This window comes from Octopus sinensis, linkage group LG1 (genome assembly GCF_006345805.1).
Source record: "Octopus sinensis linkage group LG1, ASM634580v1, whole genome shotgun sequence".
Classification (NCBI taxonomy): domain Eukaryota; kingdom Metazoa; phylum Mollusca; class Cephalopoda; order Octopoda; family Octopodidae; genus Octopus; species Octopus sinensis.
The window spans coordinates 191418242-191440264 of NC_042997.1; the positions used below are offsets into that span (position 1 = coordinate 191418242).

General features: G+C 41.3%; 1 protein-coding gene across 2 annotated transcripts in view; it reads left to right on the plus strand.

Moving 5' to 3' along the window:
• The window catches only part of LOC115217343 (centrosomal protein of 95 kDa-like), a 48398-nt gene extending 30838 nt beyond the window's left edge, over positions 1–17560 (plus strand). Inside the window, exons 11-19 of one of the 2 annotated variants that reach the window (XM_036507829.1) lie at positions 881–973; positions 1721–1796; positions 4406–4462; positions 6908–7074; positions 8162–8236; positions 9700–9852; positions 11311–11444; positions 12252–12336; positions 17159–17560. In XM_036507829.1, coding sequence (XP_036363722.1) covers positions 881–973; positions 1721–1796; positions 4406–4462; positions 6908–7074; positions 8162–8236; positions 9700–9852; positions 11311–11444; positions 12252–12336; positions 17159–17344 — 1026 coding nt within the window. In that variant the 3' untranslated portion in view covers positions 17345–17560. The remainder of the gene's footprint in view (positions 1–880; positions 974–1720; positions 1797–4405; positions 4463–6907; positions 7075–8161; positions 8237–9699; positions 9853–11310; positions 11445–12251; positions 12337–17158) is intronic. The other variant, XM_029787008.2, reaches the window with a different exon arrangement.
• The last annotated feature ends 4463 nt before the right edge of the window (positions 17561–22023 follow it).

Genomic DNA, 22023 nt, shown 5'->3' on the forward strand with positions numbered 1-22023 from the left:
TGTATCTGGCTCATACAATTTTCACTTCCCAGACATTTGTACATTACTGCATATGCTTTATATGCACTTTTGACAAGTTGTGGTGCACCTGAGCACTGTATATAATAATTTCATTATTATTATTAAAAATCTTCATTGCTTGTCATTTATTACTTAGGAAACTCAAGTATTTTTTTTATATTAACCCTTTAGTATTCAAACCAGCCATATCCAGCCCAAATATTCTACCTGTTTTATGTCCAAACCATCCAGATCTGGCTTCTCACACCTACCCTACAATGTCATTTGAAAAATAAACAATCAAATCAAATCAAAGTTTTGAATCTCTGAGAAAATGCATTAGGAGTGGCTGTGTGGTAAGTAGCTTGCTTACGAACCACATGGTTTCGGGTTCAGTCCTACTGCATGGCATCTTGGGTAAGTGTCTTCTACTATAGCCTCGGGCCGACCAAAGCCTTGTGAGTGGATTTGGTAGACGGACACTGAAAGAAGCCTGTCGTATATATGTATATATATATATGTGTGTGTATATGTTTGTCCCCCCAACATTGCTTGACAACCGATGCTGGTGTGTTCACGTCCCCGTAACTTAACGGTTCAGCAAAAGAGACCGATAGAATAAGTACTAGACTGACAAAGAATAAGTCCTGGGTTCGATTTGCTCGACTAAATGTGGTGCTCCAGCATGGCCACAGTCAAATGACTGAAACAAGTAAAGGAATAAAAGAGAGAGTAAAGTGTATACCAAGCTGGACTGCATGTCAATGAAACAAGTTTATATCACTGTTACATTTGTTGCTGCATTTGTTATATGTTTTTGTTGTTGTTGTTGCTACTGTTGTTTTCATCTTTAATTTATTTTTACATCCACCATTTCCAGTTTCTGAAAAAGAACTACTCAGAAGACCTTGCCCAGTTTTCAGAAGATGTTAAGTTGACCCTGAAAAGTGAAAAAACTGCTGCTAACATGAAAGTAAGTAGTTTTGTATTGTTACATCTGTTTCATCATGAATGAATTGTATTTGTGTTCCTTGACATACTCTTTTACTCTTTTACTTGTTTCAGTCATTTGACTGCAGCCATGCTGGAGCACCATCTTTAGTCGAGCAAATCGACCCCAGGACTTATTCTTTGGAAGCCTAGTACTTATTCTATTGCTCTCTTTTGCCGACCCGCTAAGTTACGGGGACATAAACATACCACCGTCGGTTTTCAAGCGATGTTGGGGGGACAAACCCAGACACATAAACATATACACACACAAACATATATATATATATATATATATATATATATATATATATATACACGACAGGCTTCTTTCAGTTTCTGTCTTCCAAATCCACTCACAAGGCTTTAGTCGGCCCAAGGCTATAGTAGAAGACACTTGCCCAAGGTGCCACGCAGTGGGAATGAACCCAGAACCATGTGGTTGGTAAGCAAGCTACTTACCACACAGCCACTCCTACATAGTTGTACTTACTTGTATTTGCAATAGCATTCATCTGGTTGGGTGGGAGTGGGGGGTTGAGCCAGCTCTGATTAAGGAGTTCACCACATCCCTCATAAATGCTGACCACATTCTGTTTAACCTTTGACATTTCAACATTAACCTGTCTTTTCTTAGTTTCTGTTCAATATTGTTTCAGTATTAATATTTCTGCATCAAACCTTTTAATCAGATCATTTCCTCATAAATGTTTATTTCTTCTATTTTTAGGAATATCAGAATCCTTCTAGAACCTCAGTAAAGCATCAAAGACCTTTGATGAGACGTTCAGGTAAAGCCCTATCATGTGGCTTTGTTTTTATAGTTGGTTTGCAGGATTCATCATCAACATCATCATCATTGTTTAACATCCGTTTTCCATGCTAGCATGGGTTGGATGCTTCAACCATAGTCTAGGAAGCCAGGAGGCTGTGCCAGGCTCCAGTCTGATCTGGCAGTGTTTCTACAGCTGGATGCCCTTCCTAACGCCAACCACTCCGTGAGTGTAGTGAGTGCTTTTTACGCACCACCGGCACAGGGGCCAGAGGAGGCTGACAACGGCCATAATCTGTTGGTGCTTTTTACGTGCCACCGGCACAGACGCCAGTCAAGGTGGCGCTGGCATCGACCACGTTCGGATGGTGCTTTTTACGTGCTACTGGCACAGGTATCACAACTACAATTTCCGTGAATTCATGTAGAATCAAATTTTGTTGTCTTGGGAGAGTAGAAAGAAGGCACGTCACTAAGTCACTGAAAAGATCGCAAACAGCGATAAAAGAACTTTGACTAACAAACAAACAATCGATTATTTAACCAGCGTATTAAACAAACAATTGCTTAGTTGGTTAGATATTTAATCAAGTGACTGATAATTAAGAAGTGGAATTGAACCTGTACGTGTGTTATTATTATTGAGAAAACCCGGCAAGTCAAGTGTGACCATAACCTCATGGCCTATGCCAGGAGTGTAACCAGTCCACTTATGCATACCTTCCCTTCATTGGACACTAAACTCTACTTGCAAAGACCTGTTGAGGCAAGTGAAATCGAAATTGAAATCAAATTCGATGACTGGCATCCATGCTAGTAGAACACTAAGAGCACCATCCGAGCATGATTGTTGCCAGAGCAGCTAACTGGCTTCCATGCTAGGGGCATGTAAAAAGCACCATTCAAGCATGATCGTTATCCACGTCACCTTACTGGCACTTGTGCTGGTGGCACGTGAAAAAACATTTGAGCGAGGTTATTGCCAGTGCCGCTGGACTGGATCCTGTGCAGGTGGCACGTAAAAAACACCATATGAGCGTGGCCGTTGCCAGTACCGCCTAACTGGCCCTCATGCCGGTGGCACATAAAAGCACCCACTACACTCTCGGAGTGGTTGATGTTAGGAAGGGCATCCAGCTGTAGAAACTCTGCCAGTTCAGATTGAAACCTGGTGCAGCTGTCTGGTTCACCAGTCCTCAATCAAATCGTCCAACCCATGCTAGCATGGAAAGCAGACGTTAAACGATGATGATAATGATGATGATGTCGGCAAACTAGCAGAATCATTGCCATGCTGGACAAAATGCTTCACAGCATTTTGACTGTCTTTACATTTATAGTTCAAATTCCGCCATGCTCAACTTTACCCTTCATCCTATAATGCTGCTACACCAGTCATTATGTATAACCCCTTTCCTGGACAACCCGATTAACTATACCGGTGATTTAACCATTTCCTACACTATCTGATATTTTAAGCATCTTGGCAGAAATTCCCAATGGACCTGGGGCTTTCCCTGTCCTCACATACTTTTGATTGCTTGATCTTTCCTACTGCTGTTAACTAAGATAGCTAATCCCTCTTATTTCTTTATTGCCCACAAGGGGCTAAACATAGAGGGGACAAACAAGGACAGACAAAGGGATCAAGTCGATTATATCGACCCCAGTGCATAACTGGTACTTAATTTATCGACCCCGAAAGGATGAAAGGCAAAGTCGACCTCGGTGGAATTTGAAATCAGAACGTAGCGGCTGACGAAATACAGCTAAGCATTTCACCCGGCGTGCTAACGTTTCTGCCAGCTCACCTTTGGATAGCTAATCCCTCTGTTGGGTCCACATTAAGAAGGTTCTTTCTCCCATGCATTTTTCACTTTTAATAGCTTTTCATAATAGGATTTCCATGCCTCTTTCTTTTCGGAATCATTAAGTACAAGCGTATTGTCATCTCTTTCCCTCTTTTATACATGTGTGTGTGTGCACAGTACCTTGGGCAAATGTCTACTATAGCCCTGGCCAGCCAGACAAACATGTCCAATTTCAAACATTTGGATGCTGTTCTTTAATGCAGTAAAGTGTTCCCTCGATGATCTGTTATGGTTAACAATCCATTTGCACTTAGAAAATCCAGTGCAGAGATTTCAAAAACCATGATGCTGAAATGATAAAACCTCATTGTCATAATTTCTCACATATAAATAAATTAATAAATAAATACTATATATATATATATATATATATATATATATATATATATATTTACACACACACACACACTTCTATAAATATATTTATTTTGAAATGTAAACACTCTAACAAAACAAAAGAAGGCTTGGCCACTTATTTCTCTCTATGCAGGACACATGGCTGTAATCAGTCTCTCTCTCTCTCTCTCTCTCTCTCTCTCTCTCTCTCTCTCTGTCCTCCCTCAAGAGCAGTAGTGAAGAGCAGAAGGAGGAAGTGACATAAATCTACTGTGATGTGTAACTTGTCTTGTTTTCTAATCAACCTCATCTGGATCAGGCTCTTGGACAGATCTCTAAACCAATATTTTTGTAATATGGTTTTTCACTATAAATAAACATCTTTTCGATATTTTTTTCTTTCACTTTTTTAAAACTTTCTTTTGTTTTTGTCTAGTCCCTTCCCATCAATGCCATAAGAGGAAGCCAGTCGCCAGCACTTCACGAAAGACAGGTTTGTTGTTATAATTTTATTGTCTCACTCATTGACTGGTTACTTGTTATTGTTGACCCTAGTCTTTCTGACGACAGAGAGATGCTATGAGATTGAAAAGGGGCCCCAGTAAATTGATATCATCGCCGTTCTCATGCTTGCGTGGGTTGGATCAGTCAGAATTTGAGGTAGACTTTCTACAGCCAGATTCCCTTCCTGTTGCCAATCCTCACTTGTTTCCAAGCAAATTAATATTTTCCCCCATGGCCAGATGTGTTTTACATACTCTTTTACCCTTTTACTTGTTTCAGTCATGTGACTGTGGCCATGCTGGAGCACCGCCTTTAGTCGAGCAAATCGTCCCCAGGACTTATTCGCTGTAAGCCTAGTACTTATTCTATCGGACTCTTTTGCCAAACTGCTAAGTTACGGGGATGTAAACACACCAATATCGGTTTTCAAGCGATGTTGGGGGGACAAACACAGACACACACAGACATACACACATATATACATATATACACGATGGGCTTCTTTCAGTTTCCGTCTACCAAATCCACTCACAAGGCTTCGGTCGGCCCGAGGCTATAGTAGAAGACACTTGCCCAAGGTGCCGCACAGTGGGACTGAACCCAGAACCATGTGGTTGGTAAGCAAGCTACTTACCACACAGCCACTCCTGCGTCTATGAAAATTTGAAACGAACAGTATCGCTTGTATGACAACGTCACTCACTTTATATGATATCAAGAAAAGATGACCACCACACACACACACACACACACACACGATGGGCTTCCACACAGTTTCCATCTACTAAATTCACTCATGAGACATTGGTTGGCCAGGGCTATAGTAGACATTTGCCCAAGGTACTGTGCAGTGGAACTGAAACTGAAGCCACATGGTCGGGAACTATGTTTCTTAACCACACAGCCATTTTTAATAAAATTTGCTTGGAGGTTTTATGCTGTATATGTATATCATCATCATCATCGTTTAATGTCCGTTTTCCATGCTAGCATGGATTGGATGGTTCAACCGAGGTCTAGGAAGACAGGAGGCTGCACCAGGCTCCAGTCTGATCTGGCAGAGTTTCTACTGCTGGATGCCTTTCCTAATGCCAACCGCTCTGTGAGTGTAGTGGGTGCTTTTTATGTGCCACTGGCACAGGGGCCAGAGGTGGCTGGCAACGACCATGATCGGTTGGTGCTTTTTACGTACCACCAGCACGGATGCCTGTCAAGGTGGCACTGGCATCGGCCACGTTCGGATGGTACTTTTTTTCTTGCCACCAGTACGGGTATCACAACTACAATTTCCATTTGATTTTGATGATGTACTTGACACAATAGGTCTCCTCAAGCACAGTAGGTCGTCCTACGATCCAAGGTAAGTATAACAGGCCATCCTGCGAGCCATGAGCTCACTTCATTTGTTGTATATATACATATATATATATATATCATCATCATCATTGTTTAACATCTGTTAAATGCTACTGCTGATGATGATGATGATATATATATATATATATATATATATATATATTATATATATATATATATATATATATATATATATATATATATATATATATATATATATATACGAGCTGAACCCATGAAAAATTCACGGAAAATATAAAAAGATGTAAGCATCTGTAAATTGTGTGCTGGTGCTATGAGAAATGTTCCTATATTGTGACAGTTAAAGGCAGTGAGCTGGCAGAATCGTTAGCACCATTGTTGGGCTGCAATCCAATGACTTGAACTTAGACTTAGGCCTGCCATACACTCTGAGACTCAGCAAGCAGGAACTGGTTTCTATGGCAAATAACATTTCTTCCTGAATAGGACACTGCACTGTCATAGCATTGACTTCTCTGCTATACTGGAACCCTTTTTTGTTGAGGAAGATTTTCTGACTGGATGCCCTTCCTGTCACCAACTCTCTCCCATTTCCAAGCAAGCTAATATTTTCCCATAGCTAGACTTTTGTGAATAGCCTTGCTTTGTTGTTGTTGTTGTCATTGCTGTTGTTGTTGCTGTTGCTATTGTTGCTGATGTTGTTGTTGTTGATGATGATGATTTACAACCATTACATGATGTCTAAAACAAGGATACACACACATACTCTTTCTCTCTCTCACTTTCACTCCCCTCCCTCTCTGTCACTCTTTCTCTCTCTCTCTCTTTCTCTCTCACTCTTTCTATCTCTCTGTCACTCTTTCTCTCTCTTTCTTTCTCTCTCTCTCTCATACACACAGACACACATACATACATGATGGGCTTCTTTCAGTTTCCACTCACAAGTCTTTAACCAACCTGGAGCTACAATAAAAGACACTGCTTCAAGGTACCAGGCAGTGGCACCAAACTCAAAGTCCATATGGTTGGGAAGCAAGCATCTTAATCACTCAGTCACACCTGTGCCTACATCTTGGATTATTTCTTTACATTTCAGAAATTAGTGGAGAAGATCTGCTTCCCACATTGCTTGATGACCTCCCACTTCTGCATCTGTCTACAGAGACATGGCACGAACTCTGGCGAAAAAACATTGTTCAGTTGGAACATCTGACTAAGTCTTACTATGAGAAACATCGCAAAAGAGACAGTACAAGACAGCAGGTATGTATTCCAAATATCAGAGAAATGGAGTGCTATCATATTATATACACACATATATATATACAGTGTTGGCCAAAAGTCACCTGACAGTAAATCAAAACCACTAACTGATGCAGTTTCTCTTCAGCCAGATTCTCTTTCCGTTATGAACCCTTATCTATTTCCAAGCAAAAGTAATATTTCCCTGTTGTCAGACGTATTTTCACAGAATATTGAGAATGAATGACATTCATCTTTAAAACTATCATGCAATTTCAAGACAAGGAGACACAAATACATGCATACAAACACATACATATGCGCACGTGACTGGCTTCTTTCAGTTTCTGCCTACCAAATCCACTCTTAGCACTTTGGTTGGCCCAGGCCTATAATAGTACCACACAGTGTGGCTGAACCTGAAATCATGTGGTTGACAAGTAAACATAACCATGCCGTCACCTAACATCATCATCATCATCGTTTAATGTCCACTTTCCATGCTAGCATGGGTTGGACAAATGACTGAGGGCTGGCAAACCAGATGGCTGTACCAGGCTCCAATCTGATCTGGCAGAGTTTCTACAGCTGGATGCCCTTCCTAACGCCAACCACTCCGAGAGTGTAGTGGGTGCTTTTACGTGCCACCAGCACGGGGTCAGTCAGGCGGCACTGGCAACGACCTCGCTCGAATCTTTTACACATGCCACCGGCGTGGGTGCCAGTAAGGCGATGCTGGTAACGATCACGCTCGAATGGAGTTTTTTACGTGCCACCAGCACGGAGGCCAGATAGCCACTCTGGCAACGATCACGCTCAGATGGTGCTCTTAATACCCTACTAGCATGAGGCTCAAGTGGAACGCTGGTAACGATCATGCTCAAATGATGCCTTTTAAGTGCCACTGGCATGGAGACCAGTTAGCTGCTCTGTCAAACGATCACACTCGTATGGTGCTCTTTGCACCCTGCTAGCACAGACGCCAGTCATCGAACTTGATTTTGATTACACAAACATATAAAGATTAATAATAGTTTTAATGTTCCAGATGTGCAGATTAATTCTCATGTTTGATTATTTCATTCCTGTTTTTTTTTTTGTCTTTCAGGTTAAAGAAGCTGAAAAACGACGAGAAATTCTTCATGATATTATGAAGAAAGAGCTTTCTCATATGCAAAGATTGGTAAGAGGACTCACTGCTACTGCTCCAATAGTCCAGTTTGGTATAAGTCCTCCTCATCATCATTATCATCATCATTATAACTAAAGCAATGGAGGGCATAATCTGTGCATTATAGCAGTCCTTCCTACAAATTTATAGCCTTCAGTCAATGTTAGAAGTGGATTAAGTTGATTATATCTACCCCAGTGTGTAACTGGTACTTATTTAATCGACCTCGAAAGGATGAAAGACAAAATTTGAACTTAGAATGTAAAGCAAGAAGAAATGCTACTAAATATTTAGTCCAGGGTGGTAACAATTCTAAGTCAATACCACCGAACCCCAGCACTTGTCATCATCTTCAACATCCAGTGTTTTAAATCCAGGTTTTATCCCCGTTAACGGGAGTGCCAGATCTACTTCAAAAGTAAAAGTACATGTAAAAGTACCCACTACACTCTTGGAGTAGTTGGCGTTAGGAAGGGCATCCAGCTGTAGAAACTCTGCCAGATCAGATTGGAGCCTTGTGCAGCCATCTGGTTCGCCAGACCTCAGTCAAATCGTCCAACCCATACTATCATGGAAAGCGGATGTTAAATGATGATGAAGGTGGCAAGCTGGCAGAATCGTTGGCATGCTGGATGAAATGCTTAGTGGTATTTCACCCATCGCTATGTTCTGAGTTCAAATTCCGCCAAGGTCGACTTGCCTTTCATCTTTTCGGGGTCGATAAATTAAGTACCTGTGAAAACACCGGGGTTGATATAGTCAACTCATCCTCACCTCCCCATAAATTTGAGGCCTTGTGCCCCAAGTAGAAAGGATTATTTAAAGGTAGTGAGCTGGCAGAACCATGCTTAGCTGCATTTCCTCCAGTTTTTTATGTTCTAAGTTCAAATTCTGCCTTGGTTGACATTACCTTTTATTCTTCCGGGATCGATCAAATAAGTACTTGTTGAGCCCTGGGGTTCATCTAATTGACTAATCCCCTCCTGGTAAATTTCAGGCTTTGTGCCTGGAGTAGAAAAGATTTATTATTATTCTTTTTTTATCTCAGGTTTTGTTGGAACTCCTTGGAGTCTTGCAGTGGGCTTGCTGCCTGCAGCCTACAGTACCATGCTATCTGTTCTTTTCGGCTGTTTTATACTTTCTTGATTATTCTGGCCATGCCAAGGAGGCATATCCTTCATAACAGCCCTACTGGGCACTATTCTGATTTCCTTTAAATTCCTCTTGATGCCTTCTGATACTGTCCCCAAGGACCCAACAATCCATAGCCAGACTATTTCATACTTAAGAGAATTGTATATATCTATTTTTTTGCCATCCTTCTTGACTAGTCAAGGGTCATAGGGGTATACAACATCACTTATACAGCACATGTGGTTCACCATGTCCAACACTACCTTGTCTGGTTTGATATGCTTTAACACCTGATCTGTTTGAAATTGTTGTTGTTGATGTTGTCGTTATTATTATTACAGAAAGAAATTAAAGAAAGCAAGAAACGGCGCATCGAAGTAAGAAATCGGTTGCATGAAAAACGGATCATATCAGCAAAGGCTCGAAGGTACTATGATGATTTTTCAGTAAGAATGCGTTCTCGAATGATGAACCGGAAGACCAAAGAAGAATTGGTGAGTCTATCAGAATGTAGTTTATATTGTTTTTGAAGCATTTTTTTTTGTCTATTGAAATGACTAGTGACCGAGACTTTTAGAAATATGCTGTGCTTGAGATGACCCAGCAAGCCAAATGAGCCCATAACCTTGAGGCCTATGCCAGGGACGTAACCAGCCCACTTATGTGTTCCTTTTCATTCTTTGAACACTAAACTCTGCTTGCGAAGACCTGTTGAAGCAAGTGAAATCAAAATCAAATTCGATGACTGGTATCCGTGCTAGAGGGGTGCAAAGAGCACCATATGAGTGTGATCGTTGACAGAGCGGCTAACTGGCTTCTGTGTCGGTGGCATGTAAAAGGCACCATTCGACCCTGATTGTTACCAGCGTCGCCTTAATGGCACCTGTGCCGGTGGCATGTGTAAAAAGATTCGAGCGAGGTCGTTACCAGTACTGCCTGACTGGCCCCCGTGCTGGTGGCACATAAAAAACACCCACTACACTCTCGGAGTGGTTGGCGTTAGGAAGGGCATCCAGCTGTAGAAACTCTGCCAGATCAAGATTGGAGCCTGGTGCAGCCATCTGGTTTGCCAGCCCTCAGTCAAATCGTCCAACCCATGCTAGCATGGAAAGCGGACATTAAATGATGAGGAGGAGGAGGAGGAATTAAGTTTAAACTAGGCTTGATTTCTTCAATTACTAGTACTTCTAAAAGAGACAAACAATTTTGTCAAGAGTAGGAAACAAGTCAGATCAGATCGGATCATCTGGGGATGCTAGCTGTGATGGGTCAACAGCCTGTCTTTGGGTGGATTATTTCTTTTCTACTCCATGTAGTGCCATGAAACTGGATCTTAACACCAACCTTTAAAAGGGTTTTATGTTTGAGGTGATGTTCTTTCACAGTCTTTCTGGAAAGAGTTAACAGAGCTACCTTAGTCATTAGGTAATGCTTGTAATTAATTAAGTCACCGCTATCATTAGTACACTACCACCACGATCATTACACCTCTGATGCCATCGACTACCCTCCACATTCTCTACCATCACCACTCCACCACCACCACCACCACCATCGTCACTGCTACTACTACTACTATCATCACTGTACCATTAGCATTGCCTTTTCTGTTAAACGATGATGATGGTGATGATGATGATGACTACCTCCATCTTTTCTGTCACCATCACCATTACTACCATCACAACCAGTACTGCAACCATCACCTTCACTCACCAATGCTGAATCAATACCACAACCATCACTGTCACCACCATCACCATTATCACTACCACTTCCACCACTACCACTGCTACCACCACCACCACTACCAACATCACTACCATCATTAACACATTTCCACTAGCATCTCCACCTCCACCACTCTCGAGTTCCTTTCATTTGTCGATAAGTAAAGCAAAATAAAACCCTCGTTCTTTTCTATGTTGCTTCCTCTCTTCTCAATGTTGCAGCTTTTCAAGAACATGTTCAAAGACTCTCTGCAAATGCAGAAAGCGCGAGTGCTGGAACTGCAGAAATATGTCGGTGAATTGAGGAAACAGAAAACTGAAGCATTGCAGAACGATATAAAATCTATGGAGAACTAATATCCTTTGAGCAGTTCACATTTCATTGTATTACAATAATTCTTGCTCTTTTTTTTTTTTTCAGTTTTTATGTTCTTTTTAAATGTTATTGTTGCTTTTTATTATTTCTGTCTGCAGAAATCATGCCCAAAACAGACAGCAGAGCTTGGTGTAGTCTTCTTACTTGTCTGTTCCTATCAAACCGTCCAACCCATATATGTAACAATGCTAAGAAAATTAACTGTTCTTTTCTTCGGTCCTGTGGACCAAAGCCTTAATCATTTGTATGACATTCTAGTATGACAGGAAGACTTAATCCTAGCACTTGTATGCTGTTAACTTTCACAACCTGATTAGTTTGAATATGAGCTAATAAAAGAGTTTCTTTGTGGTCCTTCAACTTGCTAATAATAGAGGCCAGATTTCTGTCACATCATACCCTACTGTCTTGTGCCGGTGGCACGTAAAAACCACCATCCGATCGTGGCCGTTTGCCAGCCTCGTCTGGCACGTAAAAAGCACCCACTACACTCATGGAGTGGTTGGCGTTAGGAAGGGCATCCAGCCGTAGAAACATTGCCAGATCAGACAGGGCCTGATGCAGCCTTCTGGCCTCCCAGACCCCAGTTGAACCGTCCAACCCATGCCAGCAATCCATTGCCCTGGATTGGCACATTTACAAATGAACTGGTAAATAATTTCAAAATCAAAACTTCAAAGGCTGCACATGAAAACAAAATCAGTTCAGCTGAGAGAAAGCTATTGAAGTCCAAATGAATTAAGCTTTTGTTAATGAATTAAATGTTAGTTTTCTTAACCAATGTCACCTACTGCGACCAGTTTGGGATGCTTGCAGAAGCAATGAAAAAACAATTAGCAGAGAAGCAAATGATGCACAACGAACATATTAAGGTGAGTCTTTTATCTTTATTGATTGTGTTGGCTAAGGTGGATTAACAGAAGTAGATTGAAACAAATATCCTGTGGGCTGTGGCATTATTGTGTGGTACATGGCTTGTAGCATGGTTATATGGCAGAAACGTTAGCACACCAGGCGAAATGCGTAACCGTATCTCGTCTGCCGTTACGTTCTGAGTTCAAATTCCGCCGAGGTCAACTTTGCCTTTCATCCTTTCGGGGTTGATAAATAAAGTACCACTTTCGCACTGGGGTCGATGTAATCGACTTAATCACTTTGTCTGTCCTTGTTTGTCCCCTCTATGCTTAGCCGCTTGTGGGCAGTAAAGAAATATATATGGTATGTAGGTGGTAGTTGCAAAAATGAGTTGTACCTCTATATCAAAGAGACAGCCTTGTCACACTCTCTGTCATATTGAATCTCCCTGAGAACTACATTAAGGATACATATGTCTGTAAGCGCTCAGCCACTTGCTCGTTAATTTCACTAGCAGGCTGATCTGTTGATTGGATCAACTGGAAGACTTGTCATTACTGTCAGGGTGCTAGTTTTTTTTTACTTCACATTACCACAATATAAGCAAAAATGATGACAGTGTTTTTATTTCTCATACCTATTTCTTTACTACCCACAAGGGGCTAAACATAGAGAGGAAAAACTAGGACAGAAAAACGGATTAAGTCGATTATATCGACCCCAGTGTGTAACTGGTACTTAATTTATCGATCCCGAAAGGATGAAAGGCAAAGTCGACCTCAGCCGAATTTGAACTCAGAACATAATGGCAGACGAAATACCTATTTCTTTACTACCCACAAGGGGCAAAAGACGGAGAGGACAAACAAGGACAGACAAACAGATTAAGTCGATTATATCGACCCCAGTGCGTAACTGGTACTTAATTTATCGATCCCGAAAGGATGAAAGGCAAAGTTGACCTCGGCAGAATTTGAACTCAGAACGTAATGGCAGACAAAATACCTATTTCTTTACTACCCACAAGGAGCTAAACAGAGAGAGGACAAACAAGGACAGACAAATGGATTAAGTCGATTATATCAACCCCAGTGCGTAACTGGTACTTAATTTATCGACTCCAAAAATATGAAAGGCAAAGTCGACCGTGGCAGAATTTGAACTCAGAACGTAATGGCAGACGAACGTAATTCTTACAACTATCCTGTGTTGTCAAGGTAAGGAAATCGTAACACATACCTATTTCTTTATTACCCACAAGGAGCTAAACACAGAGAGGACAAACAAGGACAGACAAACAATTTAAGTCGATTATATCGACCCCAGTGCGTAACTGGTACTTAATTTATCGACCCCGAAAGGAAGAAAGGCAAAGTCGACCTCGGCGGAATTTGAACTCAGAACATAACGACAGATGAAATACAGCTACGCATTTCGCCCGGCGTGCTAACGTTTCTGCCAGCTTGCCGTCTCATACCTTGGTGGTTTTATCATGAGTGAGGGCCCCAATAGATTAAAAACACCTTAATTGAAAGCAGACTCGTAAGGGTCAATGACAGGGAAGGCACTTGACTGTAGAACACTGCCTCAATATGTCTCATCCAATCCATGCCAGCATTAGAAAAAGTGACCCTGAAATGATGACTAATATATTTGTCTAATCTTGTTTGTAGGATGACTTCCATTCTTCTATTCAAGTAGCTACACATTACATGAAAGGCAGATAGACTGCTTTGTCTACTTCATCTACTTTACTGTAATGTATAAGCCTATGTTTTTTATCAACATTGTTTGTGAGTCCTGATAATGTACAAGATGAGGAGAACAGGATGGTGTTGTGGGAGCCATTACTGATTGGAAAACCACTAGTGGTTCTCAACTGGGGCCCATACGACCCTTTGTTGTGGTCTGTACTCTCTTTACTCTTTTACTTGTCTCAGTCATTTGACTGTGGCCATGCCGGAGCACCGCCTTTAGTTGTGCAAAACGACCCCAGGACTTATTCTTTGTAAGCCTAGTACTTATTCTATTGGTCTCTTTTGCCGAACCGCTAAGTTACGGGGACGTAAACACACCAGCATCAGTTGTCAAGTGATGTTGGGGGGACAAACACAGACACACATACATATACATGTTTGAAATTCTACTTGTGAAGACCTGTTGAGGCAAGTGAAAATCGAAATCGATCAACATCAATGGAAATTGCAGCCGTGATACCAGTGCCGGTGGTACGTAAGAGAACCATCCGAACGTGGCCGTTGCCAGTGCCGCCTCGACTGGCCTCGTGCAAAAAGCACCATCCGATCGTGGCTGTTGCCAGCCTTGCCTGGCCCCCGTGCCTGTGGCATGTAAAAAGCACCATCCGATCGTGGCCGTTGCCAGCCTTGCCTGGCCCCTGTGCCTGTGGCATGTAAAAAGCACCATCCGATCGTGGCCGTTTGCCAGACTCGTCTGGCACCTGTGCAGATGGCACGTAAAAAGCACCCACTACACTCACGGAGTGGTTGGTGTTAGGAAGGGCATCCAGTCATAGAAACATTGCCAGATCAGACTGGGCCTGGTGCAGCCTTCTGGCTTCCCAGACCCCAGTTGAACTGTCCAAAGCGGACGCTAAACAATGATGATGATGATGATGATATATATACACATGACAGACTTCTTTCAGTTTCCGTCTACCAAATCCACTCACAAGGCTTTGGTCGGCCCGAGGCTATAGTAGAAGACACTTGCCCAAGGTGCCACGCAGTGGTACTGAACCCGGAACCATGTGATTCATAAGCAAGCTACTTACCACACAGCCACTCCTATGCCTATGTTAAATTTAATACTTATTTATTTACATTGTTTTGAATTAATCATGCATTGTTATCTCATAGCTTTGAGATTTTTATGATGTGATTGTTTATTTTTAGAGTGACATTTTAGGGTAGGTCTGAAAGGTGGATCTGGTCAGTTTGAACATAACATGGATAAAATATCTGGGCTAGATATGGCCAATTTAAATGCTAAGGGGTGAAACAACAACAATTCTTTAGTTGGTAGATTGGCAGTGTCATTAGAGCAGTGTGTGGTGTTTGTTTTGAATTTTTGAAGTCTAAGTTCATGGATAACTTTCATCTGTTTGGAATCGATAAAAATGTACCAATCCAGGGTAATGGATTGATGGAACTGTAAGGATGTTGGGCTGGATGCCTCATGGTATTTGTTTCAGTCCTTTGTGCTCCTGAATTCAAATCCTACCAACACCAGCTTTCAAGGACAATAAAATAACATTCCTGTCTCACTCAGTCATTTCCTTGTTCAATGGGGCTCAAGTAATCCCAGGTAATCCTAGAGGTATCATTATGCATAGAGTTGACTGAGTCCACCAGTGCCTCCCCCCCCCCATTGCTGGTGGTCCCATGTCAGCCCCTCTGCATCTCTCAAGATGACATCAAACCTCTAGAGATCTTCTTTAATTATGTCCAACCATCTGGTACAGAGCCTGCCACAGGACCTCTTCCAGCCTGCAGCTGCTGCAGTGGAGGTGCAATGGCCCAGTGGTTAGGGCAGCAGACTCGCAGTTGGAGGATCGCGGTTTCGATTCCCAGACTGGGCGTTGTGTGTGTTTATTGAACGAAAAACACCTAAAGATCCATGAGGCTCCAGCAGGGGGTGGTGGCGACCCCTGTTGTACTCTTTCGCTCCAACTTTCTCTCACTCTTTCTTCCTGTTTCTTGTCCCCAACTTCCTACGCAACCGCTGAGCCTGGATGCGCATTCATCCATCCATCGATGCTCTCGGTGTCGGGGGTTGACCGGCTTTCTCTTCTGCAGGTCTTATGAATAGCAAAGGACCACGTTTTGGACTTCTCCCACTAAACTCTGGGACGAAGACCACTTCGCTCAACAAACAAACAAACAAACAAACAAGCAGCTGCTGTAATGAACAAGAGTAAGGTTATGATAGGAGGATGTCCATACCAGTGGATGGCTATTAGGTGGAAGGTTGTAGACTGATGCATGCAGCTCATCACATACCCTTGTAGGTTAGTTGGAGCACCATAACATTTGTTCTGTCTTTTTGCATTCTATGTTGTTGGGTGGCAGACTTAATCTGTTACTCTGCTTTGACATCACCAGTGTCTTTAAGTGCCCGTAGTGAAGTCCACTCTGTTACAAGCAGTCAGGCTAGGTTCCTGGTTTGAGGATATCTTACATTCTTCCTCCCACCAATCTTGGAAGCCCTGTAAAGGGTTATAGACGTTGACTTCCTGGCTTACTAAAAACAAAAAAAGAAAATTTTTTTAAAAATTAAAACCATGTTAATGGAGTTTTTTTTATATTTTAAATTTTTTTATTTACTTTTGAATAATTCCAGTTAAAATCCAACATGAAAATCTTTGAAGCCCTGTATAGGGTCATAGACATTGACTTCCTACCTTACTAAAAATAAAAAAAGAAAATTTTTTTTTTAATTAAAACCATGTTAATGGAGTTTTTTTTTTTTTTATTTTTATTTAATTTTGAATAATCCAGTTAAAATCCAACATGAAAATCTTGGAAGCCCTGTAAAGGGTCATAGACATTGACTTCCTACCTTACTAAAAATAAAAAAGGAAAAAATTTTTTTTAAAATTAAAACCATGTTAATGGAGTTTTTATTTTTTTTTATTTTTATCTAATTTTGAATAATCCAGTTAAAATCCAACATGAAAATCTTGGAAACCCTGTAAAGGGTCATCGACATTGACTTCCTACCTTACTAAAAATAAAAAAATAAAATTTTTTTTTTAGATTAAAAGCATGAATTAATGGAGTTTTTAAAAAAAAATTTTTATTTAATTTTGAATAATTCCAGTTAAAATCCAACATGAAAAAAGAGTTACGTAGCAAGATGGAGAAAGACATCCACACCATCCAGAAGCAGCTGTGTGATGACGATGACCACATTCACTTCCGTCAACTCGACACTGACAGGTTAAAACAAGAGTTACAAATGGCTAATTATGTTTTTAAATCTCGACCGCATCAGTACGTTGAATGATTCGTTAAGGAGACGACAGTAATCAGCAATCCTTTCTCGATGGTTGCCTAACATCCATCAACACCACCAAACGTGCAGAACGAACTTGATGACTGATTGATTAACTTTTCAAACAAGATTTCATTTCCATGTAAATATATGCAATACATAAAGCAGATAACATTTGTTTCCATCATCTAACTAAAACAGCAGATAATTAAAACTAATTTTTTTCTCCTCCTGTTCTGCTGCTATTTTGAAAGCTTTAAGTGCTGCAAAAGTTTTAAGTGCTGCATTGCACCTTAGGCAAGTGTCTTCTACTATAGTCTCAGGCTGACCAAAGCCTTGTGAGTGGATTTGGTAGATGGAAACTGAAAGAATCCCGTCGTGTATATATGTGTGTGTGTGTGTGTGTGTGTGTACGTATGTGTGTATATGTGTTTGTGTTTGTCCCCCAACATCTCTTGACAACCAATGCTGGTGTGCTTACGTCTCTGTAACTTAGCGGTTCAGCAAAAGAGACCGATAGAATAAGTACTAGGCTTACAAAGAATAAGTTCTGGGGTCGATTTGCTCGACTAAAGGCAGTGCTCCAGCATGGCCACAGTCCAATGACTGAAACAAATAAAAAAAGTTTATATATATATATATATAATACAAATAAGAAAATGGAGAAACAATTTAGTTGGTTCATCAGCTTTCGGATATTAGAATGTTGAATTATTTATTCATTTAGCAAAAACGAGAACCTTAATAGCATACATAAGTTAGCTCGCCGGGCGAAATGCGTTGCCGTATTTCGTCTGCCGTTACGTCCCGAGTTCAAATTCCGCCAAGGTCGACTTTGCCTTTCATCCTTCCGGGGTCGATAAATTAAGTACCAGTTACGCACTGGGGTCGATGTAATCGACTTAATCCCATTGTCTGTCCTTGTTTGTCTCCTCTGTGTTTAACCCCTTGTGGGTAGTAAAGAAATATATATATATTGCACGCCGCCTCGACTGGCTTCTGTGCCGGTGGCACATAAAAAGCACCATCCGAACGTGGCCGATGCCAACCCCGCCTCGAATGGCTTCTGTGCCGGTGGCACATAAAAAGCACCATCCGAACGTGGCCGATGCCAGCACCGCCTCGACTGGCTTCTGTGCCAGTGGCACATAAAAAGCACCATCCGAACGTCGCCGATGCCAGCACTGCCTCGACTGGCTTTAGGAAGGGCATCCAGCTGTAGAAACACTGCCAGATCAGACTGGAGCCTGCTAGCGCGGAAAACGGACGTTAAACGATGATGATGATATATGTATATACATGTGGGCATGTATATACAGGGTGCAGTAAATATATTGTCGTCTAAATTAAGCAAAAATGAAAGTAACATGGACATCTCATTTTAACAGATATATTTACCAAAATTACATAAAAATTTCTTGAAATACTAAAGGGTAAATTTATTGAATGAAATCATTCATTGACTTCAACCACAGTCTCCAGACAACTTCGAAATCTCCTGCACCTCTTCTGCATGGTTTCCTTGTTTCAGTTGGTGAATGCTGCCATAATCCTTACCTTCAGTTCATCTTTGATGTTACAAAGAGCTTTGTTGGTCTCTTGCTCAACTGCAACCCACACAATAATCAAGGGGGTAGCAGCCTGGGGAGTTAGGTGGCCAGATATTAGGGGTCATGTGGTCACAGAAATTGTGTGACTGCCACAAATGGATTCTCCTACATGTGTGGCATGGTGCAGAGTCCTGTTGCCAGACATAGGGTGTTCCAGCAGCCACCCTCTTGACCCAGGGCAGTATTACTTCCTCCAGGTACTTGATGTAGGCCTCTGTGTTGAATCTGAGGTCGTTTGGGAAGATGAATGGAGGCATAATGTCACCATCACTAGTCATCACTCTAAACACCATGATATTGGGCAAGCCAACAGTTGTGTGTTCACCATCTGATCCTGGCAGAAATTTTTCTTGTCTGAGAAAAACCAAAGCATGGGATGCTTGAGTTTGTTCAAAAGCTTCGTAGTGCAGTCTTTCCTCTTCTCCTTGATGGTTTGGGATAAAAATTGGCCCTTTCTCATCTTGTATGAGGAATACTAAATGTCTTCATGCACTACCTGTCTAAGAAGCTCAGACACTCCCATGTCCCTGATTGATTTGGAGGGGTTGTTGTCAATCATGGCCTGGATCTCACCAACAAAGTCGCATATTGTCCTTGCCTTCGAAATGCGGAGTAGATGAAACAGGGACAGCTGATGAAGGGGAATATTCTTTATGTTGCAAGTCTTGTTTCTCTGTTTGTTTTTTTCATTGTTCGAAAAAAAGTTTGTTTTTTATGTTTTTGTTTTCTCATTGTGTCTACGTTTTTTGATGTCCTGTACTCATATATGCATGTGTATATACATATATATGGAGGTATGTACATATATGTATGTATATATGCATATATTTATGTATTATTTATATTATATATATATATATATATATATTAGTATATCATCATCATCATTTAACATCCTCCTCCTGGTTCTGGCATGGGTTGGGTGCTTTGAAAGATGGTGGCATGTCAGAAGACTATGCCAAGTTATATTGTCTGCTTTGGCATGGTTTCTGCAGCTGGATTTCCTTCCTTACATCAACCACTTTAAAGAGTGTACTTGTTGCTTTTTACACAGCACCAGCACTAGTGAGGTCACCAAGTGACTTGCTGGACAAGATCCCTCAACTGAAGGGGAAATAGTTTTGAGGGAGATGGCTTAGTGCCAGGTGATGAGAGGTTAGAGTATGACTAGAGGGACAGAAATAAGTGTCTTGCGGTAGAGGAGATCCGTAGCTATCTTAGTTGAAGAGAGAGAGAATGGAGAGAGCAAAGATGGTTGAGATGTACTGGGGGCACACTCGAGTTGCGGGGAGGTTTGTATAAGTGATGTCAAACCAAGGATTGCATAGGGTGTGTAAATGGATAAGCTCAAAAGGGGAGCTGGTTATGGAGATGGAGGGGAAGGAATGTAGTGAGTGGACATGACAGGAGGGGGTAGTATTAGGAAGATATTTTGTAGGGAAGAGATTTGACAGCGGTACATTATGTGCAGGTAAGTTCATGAGGGTGCGAAGGGAGTGGAGAACCTAAGTAGAGGGAGGGGGAGGTGTTAGGATGATGGGTTATGAAGAAGAGGCTTGTCAGGAATAGATTGTGTGCAGGGGCATGAACATAAATGACCATCTGTATGACCTTGCTTTTACATAATTAGGCAGGTTTTCTCAAGCACAGCAAATAGCCAATTATTTCAGGCCTTTGTTGTCTCCTCTGTGAGGCTTAACACCTGAAGATAATTTTTTCACCACTTCATCCCATATTTTCCTAGGTTTTCTTCTTCCCCAGATTCTCTCCATATGTAGATATTGGCACTTTAGCTGTTCATACACAAGCATCATACAATTCCCTGATAACTCTAGGGAAGAGGCCCTTAGTAACCAATATGAGTAAAAGTTCTCTGAACTTTACCCAGCTGGCTCTTATTCTCCTCCATTGCTAATCTGGTCGCCTAGGTAACAGAAACTATCTGCCATCTTGAAGGGTTCCTTTGAGCATTGGAGGAAATCTATTTCCCATATGTGCCTAGTGTTTATAGTTCCTGCACATCCACCTCTCACAAAGACTACTTTCTCTGTTAATCTTCCTCTGATTCCACTGCCCCACTTATGTATCTATACATTACACTGGGTACACATAGAATTTCTACCTGCTCCTTTTCTACATACCAAACAGAGCCATTTCCCTTAACCTTTTTGTTACTAACCCGACCAAAACCGGCTCTGGCTCTGTGGTAAAATGTCTTGTTTTCATAAGTTTTGAATTAGAATATTCCACCAAACCTTAGTCACAATTTACGTTCCTAACACTAGCTTAATGATAACTAAGTTATTTTACTAAATTCTTTGTTATATTTAAAATAATTGAAAGAAACACAGAGCATCTCGAAATAAATACAGTAACGAAAGAGTTAAGGGATTAATAATTTATCTGCTTTCCTACTTACAAGTGCTTTGGTCTTTGCTAAATTAATGCTAAGGCCCTTTGATTCCAAGCCTTGCTTCTACACCTGAAATTTCTTCCCTAATTCTACAAAAGATTCAGCTATAAGAACAAGGTAATCAGCTAAGCTCATGTTGGCAACCAGTTTTAATTTCCCCCAAATCCACTCACAAGGCTCTGGTTAACCTGAGGATATAGTTAGTAGAAGACACTTGTCCAAGGTGCTGCACTGTGGACCTGAACCTGAAACTATAGTTGGTTGGTTGGGAAATGAACTCTTCAACCATGCAACCACACCTCCACCTTTGTTGACCCACTCACTATAGCCACCCTTATGTATCTCTAGCCTTCATTTCTCTCATTATGGCCTGATTCAGCCCTGTGGATCATTGGATCTTGTCAAACTATCCAACCCATTCCAGCTTGGAAAATGGACATTAAATGATGATGATGTATACACACACACATATATGTGCATGCATGTGTTGAATGGAGTTTAATGAGGCATATTTTCTATGGATGGATGCCCTTCCTCTTGCCAATGCTAGCCTATTTCCAAGCAGGTTAATATTTTCCCATGACCAGATGTGTTTTTGCAGAATACTGGAAATGAATAACAGTGACACTCGTTTACAACTATCATGTGATGTGAAGAGAAAGTGACAC